Source organism: Carica papaya, chromosome 7, assembly GCF_054855325.1.
Source record: "Carica papaya isolate Zhongbai chromosome 7, ASM5485532v1, whole genome shotgun sequence".
In the NCBI taxonomy this organism is placed as follows: domain Eukaryota; kingdom Viridiplantae; phylum Streptophyta; class Magnoliopsida; order Brassicales; family Caricaceae; genus Carica; species Carica papaya.
The window spans coordinates 9,889,124-9,906,773 of record NC_142315.1 but is presented as its reverse complement, the minus strand read 5'-3'; the positions used below and the strand labels follow the sequence as shown (position 1 = coordinate 9,906,773).

At 30.7% G+C, this 17,650-nt stretch overlaps 2 protein-coding genes and 1 long non-coding RNA gene across 3 annotated transcripts; 1 reads left to right on the top strand and 2 right to left on the bottom strand.

Moving 5' to 3' along the window:
* Window positions 1-379: 379 nt before the first annotated feature.
* CKX7 (cytokinin oxidase 7) lies at window positions 380-6,093 on the bottom strand. The gene is made up of 4 exons (XM_022035029.2): window positions 5,078-6,093; window positions 4,620-4,907; window positions 3,551-3,813; window positions 380-895 (listed from the first exon to the last, which is right to left on the bottom strand). The coding sequence occupies exons 1-4, from the start codon at window positions 5,768-5,770 to the stop codon at window positions 580-582; spliced, it is 1,560 nt and encodes a 519-aa protein (XP_021890721.1). The 5' UTR covers window positions 5,771-6,093; the 3' UTR covers window positions 380-579.
* A 2,684-nt stretch (window positions 6,094-8,777) lies between these two features.
* Window positions 8,778-12,871, bottom strand: LOC110809267 (uncharacterized). Its single transcript, XR_002538784.2, has 2 exons — window positions 12,471-12,871; window positions 8,778-9,474 (listed from the first exon to the last, which is right to left on the bottom strand). It is a non-coding gene; the product is annotated as an uncharacterized LOC110809267 (long non-coding RNA).
* A 1,437-nt stretch (window positions 12,872-14,308) lies between these two features.
* On the top strand, window positions 14,309-15,305 carry LOC110809262 (transcription factor MYB114-like). The gene is made up of 3 exons (XM_022035028.2): window positions 14,309-14,582; window positions 14,673-14,802; window positions 14,890-15,305. Exons 1-3 carry the CDS (start codon window positions 14,441-14,443, stop codon window positions 15,197-15,199), a joined length of 582 nt encoding a protein of 193 aa, XP_021890720.1. The 5' UTR covers window positions 14,309-14,440; the 3' UTR covers window positions 15,200-15,305.
* The last annotated feature ends 2,345 nt before the right edge of the window (window positions 15,306-17,650 follow it).

Here is a 17,650-nt window from a genome sequence, read left to right as displayed (position 1 = left end):
GTACTTTTTTTAAAAAGAAAATTTTTTTCTTTAATGATTAATCTGATTAAGGTGAGAAAGATTTGACCCATATTGCAAGTTGAAAGTCAAGTAATATTTGAACTTATGCCACAAATCAAAAGCGATGAGTTTTGAGATGATCTTAGGATAAGACATAAGATACAGATTGAACGGTTCATATTGATTGGCTATATATACATTTACTATACAGCTTGTAGGATAGAATTGATTATGACATGATCCAACTAAGTCCATCATCATCACATCCATGTCATGGATCTAGAAGCATGATAGAGAGGATGGCCATGCATCAATCCGGAGAATGATGGTCAAATCATTTTGGCTTGAGAAAAAAATTGAAGGGTCATAAAAAAAATAATAAAAAAAAAAGAATTAAGCGGACATATATATATATATAATATGTGCTCAAGATTTTTCTTTACATTGCTCCAAACATTGTTTTTGTCAATTACTAATTAATTGACAACGAAGGACATGACCCCATCAAACCAACCCAAAAAAATAATTTTTCTTTCTTTTTTTTTTTTTTAATGAAAAAGAAGAATAATGTGTGGGGATTCAAGAGATCCTTGTAAAAATTTTCTGGCCCGGTGCAAGGATAGCCATTGGATCAAAAGCGGCTTTCCTCTCAAAAAATCTGGACCATTGATTTCCAAAATGTCGTTTCCAGTCGTCTTGTGATTTGTGGTGAGGGAGGTAGAGCTTGAAATCAATGCCTCTTTTGATGCAGGAATGGATGATCTCCTGGTTTTGAGCCACCAACTTTTCAACCGGTGGGCCGGCTGGGTATGGAAGAGTGAACCGGAGCAGTGCCACTATATAGAATATTTCTCCTTGATCCGCCGGTAGAACGACAGACGTACGATTGTCCCACCTGATCATTAATCTCACATGTTAATTAACTGCTATATTATGTGTGTATGTATACATACATACATACATATACAAATTATTCATTAGGGTGATTAAAAATCATTTTCCATTTTGGTCCCCTATATCATAAAAGCTAATTGCAATACCCATCACATCACCAAGAATGGAAACTACGTTATCTTCCAAAATAAATTATTATTTCTTATAATTTGGAACTACTTTAATTGAGCAAGCAACACTTTTTAAGACACAAACAATTCAAATTCAATATCTATTACTAATGTGATTTTGATATAAAAATGCACATTGTGAATGCTTAGATTCCAATCAAAATTTGACCTCCTACTCCCTCAAATGTGATTAGCGTACAAGAATATGGAACCTAGACAAATTATGGTCTTAATTACGATAATTTAAATTGACAACTAATTATATTTTACATCCTAATGAATGATTGAAACTAAACTACATCATTTTTATCTTTCATCTTTTATTCTTTTCTTGTTTTGTTCCTTTAGCTTAGAGAGTATATTATTCAAAACTCAATAATTTCATATATATATATATATATATATATATTTTAATTGACTCTTATTTTGTCTATTTAAGATATTATTATTTATTGAGTTTATCATAACTTTTTTACTATTAAGTAATAGACCAATTATCCTATATACTGATAAGAAAAAAAATTAAATAATATGTGCATTTATATGTAAACCTACTAAATACCGTTCATTGGTTGTTATTCTACTACTATCTTAAATAATATAGATTATGACCGATTATCCAAAAAGCTTAATTTCATAATATAATCAATTATATAAAAGTTTAAACTTAAAGAAATAAATGTATTATTTATATATTTGTAGATGCCTTTAGATGCAAGCATATTACGTAGGCTACTATTCATGTACCTATGGCTTTGATACACTTAAATAACATAGACTTATTGAATGCTAGACATTTGACTTTAATACTATATTAGATAATATATTGCATCAATTATCTCAACAAGAAAAACTGATAGAAAATGACCTAATCTATTATTTAGACATTAATACCTTAATTGATTATTTTAAAATCTTAAAATAATAGGAATAACGTGATTTACTTCATCCATACTTTCAGTTTAATAATCTTCGCGTAAGAGGGAGTGTTAGTATATAGATATTAGATTGAGTACTGTTCTATCATTAAAATTACGATGATGTGACACAAAAACTCAGTAAAATTCACCCAATTACCAACACATATTGACCTAACCTAATTCCAAATCCACCTGATAAAATACACTTTGATCATATTGATTTCTCTCCCTTCTCCCAATGCGCTAAAAGTAATTGAATCTTTAATTAAGACACAATGTTATTCCCCTCTTCATAGAATTCTACGTGATGAAATTAATGACAAATTAAAAGAAATAAATTTACCTAACCTCTAATTGTAATGCAATATGATAATTAAGGTGAACTAATAAAAGAAATAAAGACATATAATAACAATAGAAAAGTTAAAAATAACATAATGATAGAAATGAAATCTTCTTATTCTTCTTTATATATGTTGGGCAAAAAAAATAAATGTAAATGAAAAAAGGGAATAATAATATGAATAAGGAGAACAAATGAACAAAAAAATAGGTAAAAAAATAGAAGTACTTTATCTAATTGGTAAAAATCAAGTTATAAACCAAATTTAGACAAAAAAGAACTTGTAAAAGACATTTTATAAATTATTGAATACTAAAAAACAAGCCTTTACCTACTGTAATAGTCTTTGAAACACTAACTCATCTACCATCTCTTTCCAATAATTGAAATAATCCTAATAGATTAATGTACTAAATAATGATTGATTTTTAGGTAACATACCAAGGAAATAGTCAATTAAGTTAGAATACTAAGAAGAGTAAGTACTTTTTTCTTAGTTCATGGGGTACTTTTGTTGAGTTGGATTATGCTCAATTGAGTTTGGTCATGTTGGATAGATTAGGGATTGAGTAGCTTGTGGTAAGCAAAATATTCCATATCTAATATTAAGTGACTAGTTAATAGGTCTATATACAGTTAGTCATATTTGAGATATGATATATGTGGTACCTATGCCCTAAAGCCATAAATACTCTCTCCTTTATATGCTTGCTTTGTGGTAACACACCTAAACAACCACCTTTAACTTGATTCATAAACAAACGCAATTTTGCAACATGATGCAAGAAGAAGAACAAATATAAGGTGTTGTTTTGATCTAAATTCTCATTTTAGTTGAGAACTTAAGTCTTAACTCTTATTTAATACAAATTTAATATAATAACGCATTATATTTAAAAAAAATTAATAAGTGATGACCTTAATTATATGGTACAACACTTAGTTGCATCAAGTAATTGGTAGCATTTTAGTAGCAATTCATCTGTTCCTCAGTTCTTCAACTAAAATAGTTTATGTATTGAACTTCTATAATTATGTGATTCACTACATATTGACATGACAAATATTGTTTGGGACCCATAAGCCACGTGGCCTTCACGTGATATTCATGCGGGTAGCAACAACGACAACACTATTAGTATATATATAATGAGAATGTGGTCCAAATATTAAGACAAGATGTTGCAGATGTTTTTTTATGCGGGGAAAGGAGGAATACTTACTTGCTTCGTCGCAAAGGGTACACCAATATTGGCCCACCAATCCCTTCCTTTAAAATCTTCTTGAACACCGCATGATCAAAATCAACGATATCAACCTTTGACACGAAAAGGTTCAACCAAGGGTGGGGCGCATCCCAGATGCCGTTGGCCTTTGCATGATCCTCCGCACGTTTTACACGTAAGAGAAAGTCCACATAGGTTAAGTCTGCTTGAAACTTTAGCTCTTTAATGAATCTTAGTTGTCCAAGCAATACTTCAACAACCTATGCGCACATACAAGTAAAAATGGAAGAGTAATAAGGGCATTTAAGTCACTTGATAAAAACTAAGAGACATACCATTCATGATCAATAGATTCTAGAAAATGATGGCCTTTTGTCCATTTGTGGAACTTGTGGGGACCAAATCATAACTCAAATCTCAATGATCAACACTACACCATATACATACCATTATTATTTTAATCTTCATAACACATTAATTTACCAAAGAAGAGGTGGGGAATCCATCTGTTGTGGCTCTTGTAATTATGATTAAGCACAAGGGTATTTACGTGACCATCTTGTTAAAATAGAAAATACATTATAACCTTATGATCAGTTTCAAAGTTAACAAGTCTGTGTTGTTGTGGAAATGTTTATTATTTAAAAATTACTATTAAGTATTTAAAGCTTCGATTTTCTCTTTTGTTAAATAATTGTTTTCAATTTCAATTTTTTCTTTTTTTCTTTTTAGCTGCTGCAATGACAGCTCGGTGACATGAATGTTTTACCCGGGGGGGGGGGCGGAATTCAGCCGTGCACCATGGCCGACCTCCTTACACGTGGAGGTAATTCTGGACCTTTTGACTTTTTAACTGTCCAGCAGGGACGATCCAATGGTAATGCTTAATGGGTCAACATCTATACACGGGACCCACTTAAGTCAAGACTCAGTCAAGTGGATGGCCCACCCACACAACCCCTTCTTGACTCCAACCTATATGATCAAAGGGTTGCATTTTATGATAATGAGACACGATGCAGGGAATCATGAGGGGTGGTGGTTGGTGATGAAATTGGTAAATTACCGTATCAACGTCGGATGAGTGGTCACCATTTCGAAAGTGAAGAGCCACCTCGAGACAGTAGAGTACAGAACCAGCAGTTCGGGGAATGCGAGTCGGGTCGAATCCATGGTCCAGGTCCAGGTCCAGGTCCAGTGGAACCGAAGGCCATCCATTAACTGGGTCATCGCTGTTCACGAACACGAAGCCTTCCACGTAGTCGAAGGATTCGCCGTCAGGTCGCGTCACCAGGAACTCAGCATCGCGGGTAAAATCGTCGAACTCTGCGTAAACCACCCTTATCCATCTTACCTAATCACCACAACACCAAAACCAATGATAATGCCGTAAACAACAAAAATTACGTAGCTTAAACTTGTTCATCATGCACTGAACTCGAGGAGAAAGCAATTAAATGCATAATTCGAGCCTTTTTTATTCAAAGATTGGGGAGAAGCAGACCAATTAGATAAAGTACCCACCATATCTGGCGCCGGCTCCAGCAAAACCCTAGCTCTGGTGATGATACCGAACTGACCCAGACCACCAAGAACCCCGAAGAACAAATCTGGGTTTTCCGTTTCAGAGCAAGTTAAAATCTCTCCTTTTCCCGTGACGACATCTAGCTCCGTTACGTTAGACGTTTGAGGGCCATACCGGAAAGCCTGGCCACTCACGCCGGCGTTAGATAACGTTCCCCCGACGGTTAGACCGAGATAATCCGTCCACGACCTAGGAGCAAGGCCAAAGAGTGAAACGCACCGTTTTAAGGCATCTTCCCATAATGCCCCTCCGGAGATATCGACGCAGGTTACTCCTCGGACATTGAGTACCTGAAAATGGTTGTCAGCTGTTGAGCGCATGTCTATAACAAGGCCCCTGTCGGCCATCGCCTGGCCGTTGATGGAGTGGCCGTTACCCCTGGCGGCAACCGTCAGATTTGACGACCGAGACGCCGCCTTGACAGCCGTCGCCACGTCATCGGCGCCGGAAGGTCGAATTACGGCCCAGGGTTTAACCGAATGCATGCCACCGAAATCTTTTGCGGCGAAGCCAGAGGCTCCGAAGTCAAGACTGCCCTGGAGGTCCAGAGACTTGAATATACCGGAACCGTCATCATCCGGCTTCGATTCTGCATCGTTTTCGTGGACGAATCGCTCTATGTAGGCTATCATCTTCAGTTTCCCGGTTGGAATCTCCGGTAACCGGTAAGGTTTTGTATTTGGCTGGGTGTCTTACTCTGTTTTCGTTGTTCCTTACTCACGCTCTCTTCTGAAGGCCTTGGCTTTTATTTAGACGTGCATATATATTGGGGACTACTTATCCCTGCTGGTTACTGACGATTTATTTATTTATTTTTAAGAAAAGAGAGTTAATTAGCTTTTTTTTTAAAAAAAAAAAAGTAATTATGACGTCAGCGTAGCTTCAATACTCTGTTGACGTTGTGATCCAATCCACAATATCTCTGTCTGCCACTTCTTGTCTTTGGTTTTTTTTTTTTTGGGGGTGGGGGGGATAAATTGCAGAATCTGCTATGATCTAAGGAGCTATTTCACTCCCAAATTATAGAAATTCTTGTATGTATGTATGTATATATATATATATTATATACCTTAATTTTTTCTAAGAAATAAAAGAAACCCATCATCTTAATCACGTTTTGTTTGTTTGTTTTCCAAAAACAATAATTGTAATGAATTGTAATAAGTGGGAGTTAGAAGTTGGCAGATTTTGAGAAATCTCAAACGTGAAAGCAACTTGTGCACATCACTAATCACATTTACTTGCGTGTATATCATAGTTAGGATCATCTCGTTTTTGTTTGGGTTATAAATATAGAGTACATGATTTTTAGTGCTAGCTATTATAAACATCCTTTTTTATTCTCTTAATTACGTACGTAATGTAATATCGTAGTTAGGGTATATAATGTAATATCATAGTTAAAATCATCTCGTTTTTGTTTGGGTTATAAATATAGAGTACATGGTTTTTAGTGCTACCTATTATAAACATCCTTTTTTATTCTCTTAATTAAGTACGTAATGTAATAACTTAGTTATTACAAGAGAAACACCTAAACTAATCAATTGCATTGCTTTTTTTTTAAAAAAGTTAAAGTTATTAGAAAATTATTAAACATATTATTTACATTACTTACTTGTTGGATCTCTAAATTAAAAATATGATCAATCAAAATTTCGTTGCATATTGATATAATTAAATCTGTCACTTACTCTAGTTATGCAATTAATTGGTTACATGTGCTGATATCTCATGCCATTTGATTGCTAAAGTTACTTAATTAATATTTAATACTACTTAAAGATATTTAATGCATAATGTAATATTTAATGTTACTTGCTCGATTCAAGTAATATTAGATGTTCTTAATACACTTTAATACATGATACTATATTGAAAAATTTATGAGTACAAAATATATTGTCTTCCCAACTCTGAGTAATATCATTTGTTACTTGGCTACTTCTAGCACCTTGATATCTAGAGATAAACTAATAAATACTTGAAAAAGATTGATTTAATATATTATAATGGAAGTATTAAGTACCTCACACATATGATTAAGTATTGAGACAAGATACATATGATCTTGTATATTAGTTACTTATAAACTATAACATTGGCATGTTGTTAGCAAATTGCATGATAAAAATGAATTCATATTAATAAACACCCACTATGAGGCAGTTTTGAACAATAAATCCTTATTCATTGCTAAATTATCTTCAAGAATATAAAGAATATGGAAGAAGAGCCATGGATAGACCCAAAAATATTTGACTGGAGATGCAACCTGAATAAAGTTTGAGAAGATATATCGTGGATACTTGATAATTGAATTTCTTGAAGGAGAGACCAATTATCCTTTCAATTAAGGGTCATGGTGCATTACATAACTTATGAAAGATGTTAAGCACCTCAACTTACTCAAACCAAAAAGTTAGTCTTTCACTTGAGCTTTTATTAAATTGAATATAACGAAATATTTACAAAGTTTATTGATTTCTCAGACAATGTTATCCTATGAGTTGGTGGGAAAAATTTTAATTAAGTACAAAAATCATGGGAGGCTAAAGTGACAGTCATTCTTTAATGATTTACAACCAAAAATATAGATATAATATAATAATAATAAATTAATTAATTATTAAAATATTAGAATTTTCCTAAACTATTCTTCAATAAACCACTATAAGTTTTCAAAGAGGCACGTGATGAGCAAGAATGAGGAAGAAGAAAATTAGCCATAGAAATTTAAATCAAGGTTAGTCTAATTATTTTTCTTATATTAATAGATAATATTTAAGAGTTGTGTGATTATTTTTCATAAAATTTTTTATAATTTTTTTATAATAACTTTATCCGTTTAACAAAACCATATAATAAATTATATCTAACTAAAAAGCTCTAGATAAAAACTTTTCGTTCCTACCAAAATTTATAGCCAACCAAACTATGTAATAAAAGAAAATTAAATTTAAAGACAATAGATCACAAGTTTTCTGTATGATTTTTCGACCAACTTGTGGTGCCAAAACATATATTTCAAGTCACCATTTAGAGATATTCTTAAATGAATCTAATAACCTTTCAAACGAAATTTTTAATGGGTATCAAAATCGCATTCTATTTCATCTAAATTACGAGATATCATAATATAAAGTTAAAAGTTTGATAATCTTAATATGAAATTTTTTATATATGTGGAGATGAATCACATTTTCAGGAGAGAGTGATTTTGATTTGTTTTAATAAATATGTGTATATATATATATATATATTATTTTAGATCATGATTTAGCTGTATTAGAGTACTTGTCTTAGTTGAGTTGATGTAAGTAACTTCTACTCTTTAGTGGTACCTTTTTTGTTGTTGTTGTGAATAATACATAGAAGATATCTATATTCATATGATGAATTTCAAATATATATAAATATTTGATAACTTAAAAAGCTTCCCATGCAAAATACAATATTTTATGCTTATCAGACTATACATTTAAAAAAAAAAAAAAGAGCTAAAATTATTATGTTATCTACTTTTTATATATTAATTTTTTTGGAAATTAGATATAATATAAATTTTTTGAATTATTACATTTTCTGTAAATGTTTCATAAGATACAATTTGAGAAGGAATTCAGAGTAGAAGGGAAATCAAACAAGAAAGTTTCTATTATATCTATATGAATTGGATGCAAGAATCTGAATCACATAAAAATTAATTTGTCTATAAGCTAAAAGGCATTACAAGAAGCTAAAGAAATAAATTATGGTCACTAGGTCGAGTATACCATTATTTCATGACTATTGCGACTTTAATAAAAAATAAAATAAGATTTATTTATGTAAAAATATATATAAATTATATTTTTTAACGAAATTAATTAATAACTCAGACTCCAATAAAATTAGAATACTAATATACACTAATCACTAAAGAACTAAATCTTACGACATCCATAAAAATTAATATTTACAATGGAAAAGAGCTGTAAATAAGAAGGAATATATCCCAATAAAAATAATAAAAAATAATTTAAAAAAAAAAAAAAAAAAGTCCAAGGGTAAACCTCAATCTTCTCTTCGAATAATCATTTTGGTTCTTTCATTTTTTTTTTAAATTTTTTGTGTGTAAATATTTGCTCAAATGGTTCAAATATCTTATTTGTTTTTGTGGAAAAATAAAAGAAGCATACCAACATGATAAGAACAAATCCACAAGCAAACAGTAACAAAGCAGGTTTAGGTACCAACCCAGAAGGGATGCCTGCAATCCCTCATCCCCAAATAGCTTACAAAGGTGTTCCATTCCATCAGCCACAAGTTAAGATACTCCCTCATCTTCTTGACTCTTTTATTTCCATGAATCAAATCAACAAGTAGTAAAGAAAAAGAAAAAGAAAAAAGAAAACTAGTAAAACAGTCTCAAAATTAAATCCTAATTTGATAATTGTCTTCTTGAATCTTGTGAAGATATCTAAATAATCAGACCTAAGTAAGTATTTTTAAAGATATGATAATTATAGAATTAAATTATAAAAAAAGTATAAGTAAATCATCACACAATAACCACATTCTAATCTAACAAACAATTAAGCCAACTTTCAGCTGGGATGCATCAAATGTGAAGAGAAAAAAGCCTAATAAGATCTCCTCTTTAATCCTCACGAGAAAATCTCACAAATATGCAATGCTCAGTAGTAATCGAACAACCTTACTCACCCAAACTCTCTAAATGATGGCCAACCCAACTTTTATTGGTCTGTCAAAAGTTTTTCAAAAATATTATTTTAAAATTTAACTTAAACAAACTACAAAATTAAATTTAGTATCAAACATATACCATTGCATACATCTCTAAATAAATATATATATTAAGAGCACAATCAAAAACATTTTCTCAAAATTTTGAATTCTAGAACCTTAAAAATTGAGCACACTCTTGACGATAATAAATTTATGAAACTAATAAAATTTTCATAAATATATTACCTTAAAAAAAATTATGAAAACTATATAGAAACTTCTAATATAAAAGTTCGAAAGACATACAAGTATCAGCTTCATATTCATTCGGGAAGGTTAAGGATGGATTATACTCTTTTCAATCTAAATTTTTTTAGATCAGGATGATTAAATCTTCAACTTCATGTCATAATATCTCTTAATAACAAACAAAAATATCGTTTTGATATTATAAGAAAATTTATTTGAAGAGTTATCAGATCTATCTAAAAATCATCTTAATTAGTGGTCAGAAATATATTTTTTGGCACGACCAAAATATCCAAAATCAAGTGAAAAACTCACTGCCTATTGCCTTTAAATTTAATTTTCTCTCATCAAACAACTCAGTTGGCTGCTAATATTAACGGCAATTCTAAATTTTTCTATCTGAATTCCTTTATTTTAGTATTCGTGAAGATATTTTTCAAAACTTACGTATCAAAATAAATATAGAGCGTAGGAGTTTAATATTTATATTACTTTATCAAAAGATAGTTTAAGTAAACTTTAATACCTTAATAATTAATTAATATTAATTTTCTATTTACTGTTATGATATATATATATATATATATATATATGTATAATTTGCTGGTTATGAAATTCTTCCCTCCTAAAGGGAAGTTTGGTCTCTTAAACTTCAATATCTGAATTAATGAATAAGGAAAAGTACTGCTCCATCTATTCCTTTAACTTCTAAGTTGTTGCTCTTTCTGTATGTTTACTCAATTGGATCTTGACACAAAAAAAACTTGTATATTTTTAAAGCACTTGATCTTTTATATCAATAATTTTGACTCACTTCTCATTATAATTAAATCATCTCTAAGTTGAAAATATTTTAGCTCTAATACATTATTAGGGACTGGAACATATTTCCTTAACATTAAAAAAGAAAGATCATCATGGACTCTTGTACAATGAAGGTGGACTTGTCAATCTGTAAACATTATAACATAGTCTTTTCAAGATTTTGAGTAGCTCAATAAATCAGGTAGTTAACTTTTCTCATATATGAAGACATTAATTTTCTTTTTTTGGCAAGGATACTATGAATATTACATGGTCACTCATACGGAATTCTATTATCTGTATAACCCTTTTGTACAATCTCTTCATTGCTTTCTAAATATTTTTAAAAGTTCGATAAGTCATATTTTTAATCTTACTAAAATCTCGTACTTATTCTCGCCCTCAATGCAAAGCTTTTAAAACCATCTATAACTTGGTTTATTATTTTCAAGAGTCACTAAATCGCATGGTTAATTTTCTCAAACCTCACCTAGCAACATCATCACTAGTAGGTAAAACTTTAATGAGGCATGATTACCTACTTGAAACCTAAAATTCTAGATTTATATGAATGCAACAAAATCATGTAATACGAAATTTATGTAAGAAAACTACCAAACTTCCACATATTATCTATCAATACTTTTAAGAGGCATGATTATATAATTTGAAATTTATGTAAAAAAAATAACAAAAATAGGTAATACTAATATCCATTTTAGATTTATATCATTGAATCCCTTCCTTCTCTTTCATGTTCCTCAAAAATCTCTTTCAAAACTTGCATGGGAAAATAAATATAGAGTTGAAGGGTGATATTTATTCTAATTTATTGAAGGATAGTTTAGATAAACTCTAAGTTCTTTAGCATTTAAATTAATTACTATTATTAATAATTTATAACTGCATAAATATTATATATATATATATATATATATATATATATAAGTTGCGGGTTATTAAGAATCCCACGAGAAAATCTGCAGATCTTTTATTGATACATCCTAACTCATGCAAGCTCCTCACTCAAACAAAAGAAATATATCTAAAAGAATAGCAATTCTTTTACACTGTAAATCTAAATCGCTATGTAGCCGAAACGAAGTACTAATATACTCAAATCAGGACAGGAAAAGAAAAAAAAAAAAGAAGAAAGAAGAAGGAACCGAATTTAGCTTTAAAAAAAGACTATATATATATATATATATATATATATATATATACATCAAACATATTCACTTGAGGGTTAGAGGTGGTCATATAAAATCAACGAAATATCTAAAAGACAACATGACCTCAGATTTGTCACATATTCATAATCAAGGAACATCGTATGCAAATTGTGAAAATCCAACTCTGATCATCACTCAACATTCAATACCCTCAACCAAAACCAATCAAATTCAGAAATCATACCCAAATATAATAAACAAACGGAAAAACACTAATCAGTATAGGCTTCAAGAGCCACCAAGAAATCGATTTCCAGCAATACATACATGTATATACAATGTAAATATCAAGGATTCAAACTATAGAAATTATTACCTGACTGTATAAACGTGCGCCCGAACAATGATGAGCTCTGAAGCACGCATTGACGGAGGAAAGAAGCCAGTCACAAGATCCTTCTGTTCATATGATCTTCAATTAATAGGGAGGAAGATTGGGTTTGCAGATGATGGAAAAAAGATGAGAAGTATAAAATAAAGCAGCGGAAAAGAAGGAAAATGGAAGGGTTTAGAGTGGAGACGGAGAAGACGATGAATAGGAAGGAAAGAGGAAACAGAGAGTATTTTGGAATGAAGGGATTTCTGAAGGTTCAGATTTGGGCTTTAATTATGGATTTGGGCTTAATGAAGTTAAAATTAGAACAACTATTTCTCACTTCTAATGAAGGTTTTACTCCTTACCCAAAATGGAGTATGATTTAAAATGTAATTAGAATTAAAGAGTGAGATCAAATATTACTTGATACTGAAAGTTACTGGGACTATATTAAGAGCAAACTAATTCACATCATGGGGTATGATTTAAAATTAAGGAAGAAAAAACCCATTAATAAGACCCATAATATAAAATATGTTGGAAAATTTTGAAGAGATAAGGTAGCTCAATATAATATTTTGTTGAAATTTGAAGTAAGAAATAAGAGAGACTAATAGAAAGTTTTTATTTGTGGTTATCGTTAAAATCTTCAAAGTACATGAGTATATATACAGGTAATAATATAACTCTTAAAATTCTAAATACACAAATGATAATTAACTCTAATGTATGAATTATAACCGCTTAAGTAAAATTTAAAAAACACATATTTATATCCTTAATTTTATGTAAGATAGATAAAGAGTTTTTAAATTATTATTTTAAACTCCTTACTTGCGTCTCTTTCATTTGTAAATTATTAATTCTAACTCTTTAGAAACTTGTAAATTATTATTTCTAACAAATTAATGAGCATATTATTGAAGGAGCTGGTTCCATATTAATTTGATGGGTATGGTGAAAATGGCCTGGGTTAATGCAATAATCATGATTGACACCTCTTCATTGGCTGGTCTGACAAATTGTTTCAGAAATCTGTGGTTATTGTAAAAGAAAAAGAATAGAGGCCCCTCCAAATGAGATCTACAGGTTCTTTTCTATGCTTTATTTTAAATAAATTAATAAATAAATAAATATACCTTAAGACAAGAGTCGCACCCCAAAATGATGACGCACAGAATTCAGTGATAGATAAATAAGAGGAGATCATGTGCCCTTAAGACCAGAGATTATATATATATATATAATTGGTCAGTATGCTAATTAGAAGAAGAATCTTACTAATTACTGCAATTATGGGTGTCCTTATTTCTTAATCCACTTTATTACTCCAAGTATGATACAACCACGTAGTAAAATGATGAACTTAATCTCTTATTTGACTCTTTTCCTCTCCTCAAATCTATTATTCTTTGCCCACAATCATTTCTTGACATGGGTTTGTCTCTCTTCAGTAAATTCATACATGCATATATGTGTATATAAACATCATCCACGTATCACATGCAAAAGGTACAGTGGCTAGTCTGCATAGTGTAGAACGATTTATATATATCACTATTTGTTTCTTTCTCCACAATAGACTGAGCACTTTGAATATGGAATGATAACATCCGCTTGATCTGCTGACCTTTTTCTCCAACTTGATCCATTTTAATTATCAAAGTAGCTGTTATGGGTATGCAGCAGTTGTGTCTTATATCTATATCAGTATAAGCTTGTACTGTGTCCTAGATTCTCCTCAATTATTATTAGCCATGAGTCTACATATATATATATATATATATATATATATATATTTAACGTGTACTTAAACACCCCAGAATAATACTTTCATTAATCTGTATTAGAAGAAATTAACCCACCACAGTCTTTCCCTGTGTCTATTAAGCACATAACTCTTTTTTCACTTTGTCGTATTTGTTTGAACGTATATACACAGGAAGCCACTAGGGAAGAAATTAATCAAGATGCCAACTGCTCCTGCAAGTAATCGTTTGAACAAGAAAGAAATTAATAGAGAAGCATGGACGGCTGAGGAAGACCAAAAACTGGCTCAAGTTATTAGAATCCATGGCCCAAGGAGATGGAAATCACTAGCAGCTCTAGCAGGTATATACACACATGTAACCGTATATAGATATGCATACGCATATAGTGGGAGGCAATATATAAAAATTAATGTGTGGTTGCTTGTTATAGGTCTTAATAGGTGCGGGAAGAGTTGCAGGTTAAGATGGATGAATTATCTTAGACCTAATATAAAGAGAGGCAACATATCTGAACAAGAAGAAGACTTGATTCTAAGGCTTCATAAACTCCTTGGTAACAGGCAAGTTATAAACTCATTTCTTTAAGTTCTTTCTAATTTTTTAAAATTAATTCTATTTTAGTGATTAATCTATATGTGTGTGTTTAGATGGTCTTTGATTGCAGGTAGACTCCCGGGTCGAACTGATAATGAAATAAAGAACTACTGGAATTCTCATTTGAGCAAGAAGATTACCCAAAATGGAAGAGTACGGAAGAAAAGTTCCACAACACAGCAGCCTGAGCCCATGGAAACAAAGGTGATGATCACCCAAATGGAAACAACAGATATTTCAAATTCTACCCTTGTTGGAGAGGATGATCACAGCTTGTTTGATTTCTACATCGAGGAGGAACCCATTAATAATTTAGAATGGATGAGCGAGTTTCTCAATTTGGATCACCAGACATGGCTATAATTAACTATGAAGTGATTCGAGATTTAGTAGACGAGTTGACAGACTACATAAATATGATTTATTTATCTAAGGTTTGAAATATACAAATAATCAGATTTATAGAGTGTGCCAACTCTTCTTTTTTTGGGTGCCCATTAATTTTTCTTGCATGAAATTTTAATCAACCTAAGTCCATATCCCATAAGTTTGATTTGGGGTTGGTGTTGTATTTTAAGTCTTATATAGCCAAGAGAGACTTTGATAATCCAAAGAAAAACTTGCTTTAGGCTTTAGGTTTATGCGAGTTTCTGGGTGGAAGAGGTTTTCTTTGGATTAACAAAAGTCTTGGCAGATGTAATTTCTTCTATTTTGCATAAAATATTTGGAAGTGGGAGACTGTCCTGACTCATTAAAAGAATCAGTACTAAGAAAAAGAAGTTAGAATGAGTTGGTGCTATCATGTTCAAAGTTCATTCTGATCCATCTCGAAACTGGTGCAGATTTTTCTCCCAATTTAAAATATGGTCATAATAAAACACACAAATGAAGCTCAGGCTCAGGGTCTGTCTAAATAAGCTTCATTAATTGCTTATATATAAGATATATTTTATTTTGGATAAGTAAATAAGTTTTTTTTTTCTAAATTTTTTTTAATAATAATATTGTCAGAGACATGAAGTTTTGGGGACATTTTAGTAGTGGCTATAAAAATGAATTTTAGTCATGAAAATTGTTAAAACTCATTCAAACAACTTTTTTTAATCAGAAAAAGAAAAAAAAAAAAAAAAAAAAAAACACTCATACATGAAGATCAATACTTTTCTCTCAAAAACTTATCTTTTTTGTAGGGTCAGATACACCAAGCTCCCTCCACAACCAAAGAATAATATGAAGAGCGGGTGTCCCACATCATCGAGATGCCAACATAAATGGGAAGATGACACCCATATCAAGTAGCTTTCGACTCTAAAAGCATTGCAATTTATGGTCTTCTCATGCCATTTTGAATCTTGCTTTTGAAAAACTTGTCCTAACTGAGATACTTGTTACAACTCTTCAAAATTTGCAACTTACCAAATATATATACTTTTAATTCTTAGAAATTTCTCGGAAGAAATAGAACTTAGCATTTATATGTTTGTTTTGTCATACTACACAAGATTTTTAGTAATTGAAATCATAATCTAATTATTGATATGGATGATAGTAGTTTCAATATATGCCAAATCACTTCACCGCAAAATATATTGTAAATATATTTTGCTCAAACTATTATGTTAACACAAATATCTATAAAATAATAATGTACAAAATATATTCATAAGATGAGATAAAAGTAAATGAGAGGTCTTAAGAGATTACTAACACTATTTTGTAGAGTTTCAACTTTTGAACTTGTACCTATATTTTCTTCCTCTAGTCAAGTACTTGGGCTTTCAATAATTTCTGATAATTTTTTATAATAACTAGTCTTTTAGGTGTCAAGCTTCATCTTATAAGTATTTTTCACAAATAAAAATTTAATAAATAAGTTTCTCACACTTTTATTACAAAACTCAAGACATTGGAAGAAGAAACTTTTACATTATCTCTCTGAAAAAAGTGAATATACAAATTTAAACTCACTTAGGGATTAAGTTTGGCTCAAGAAGAAAGTTTGAGTTCTTTTTCTAGTATTTTAAAATAATCTCCCTCAAAAATCACTTAAAAAAGTCCTAAATGGAAGATATCTAAAAACTCAAATAATAAAATAATCATTATAGAGAAAAGGTAGTCAGATTTTATTATTAAATGTTCTTGAATGGGGTACTTAAGTTTTTGCATATTTCTAGGTGATTGAAGAAGTGTTTTACATTATATATTCATATTTAAAAAAAAACATAAAAAAAAACTATATGAATAAGTCATGCAATGTAATCTGTCACATGACATGCATTATAATTTCTCAGAATGAATAAGATGTGTCTTGTGTTTCTTCACATCATATGGCTTGCACTACTTCTCGAGATGACGAGGATATGTAATGTGTTTCATCACATCACCTTACATGCATTATTTCTCGGTATGACAAAGTTGGTTGGTGAATTTCATCAAATCACATTGTTTGGACACTTATCAACATGATGGGATTGTGGATAGATTTTATCACCCTATATAGTCGGGACACTCTCTCAAATATCTATGTGTGAGTCAATTCCAGAAAAGCCACTAGTTAAGCTGATTTTTGCAACAACAAAAAATTCCATATGCAATTAAACCTTGGGCAAGGCTTGCACCTCAGTGGCATCAGTAGATATTAATTTTTTTAATGGGACTCTTTCAAACTCAAAACCTATTTCCTTATCTGGAGGTGTGATACCAAGTCAAAGTAGTGTTTTTGAAAGCAAAAAGATAAGACCAAAATTAGTAGAAAACTTTATCTTTACAACATTTTTTTTGTTCATTAAATAGGGGAAGATTAGAGAGAGGAGG

Bases quoted from the DNA above. Each gene is read 5' to 3' on its own strand.
- CKX7 (XM_022035029.2), bottom strand. From the start codon at position 5,770: ATGATAGCCTACATAGAGCGATTCGTCCACGAAAACGATGCAGAATCG. The intron at 3,814-4,619 runs GTAATTTACCAA...ATGTGCGCATAG, and splicing joins ACTCATCCGACGTTGATACG to GTTGTTGAAGTATTGCTTGG. The intron at 896-3,550 runs GTAAGTATTCCT...ATTAATGATCAG, and splicing joins TACCCTTTGCGACGAAGCAA to GTGGGACAATCGTACGTCTG.
- LOC110809262 (XM_022035028.2), top strand. From the start codon at position 14,441: ATGCCAACTGCTCCTGCAAGTAATCGTTTGAACAAGAAAGAAATTAAT. The intron at 14,583-14,672 runs GTATATACACAC...TGCTTGTTATAG, and splicing joins ATCACTAGCAGCTCTAGCAG to GTCTTAATAGGTGCGGGAAG. The intron at 14,803-14,889 runs GCAAGTTATAAA...GTGTGTGTTTAG, and splicing joins CATAAACTCCTTGGTAACAG to ATGGTCTTTGATTGCAGGTA.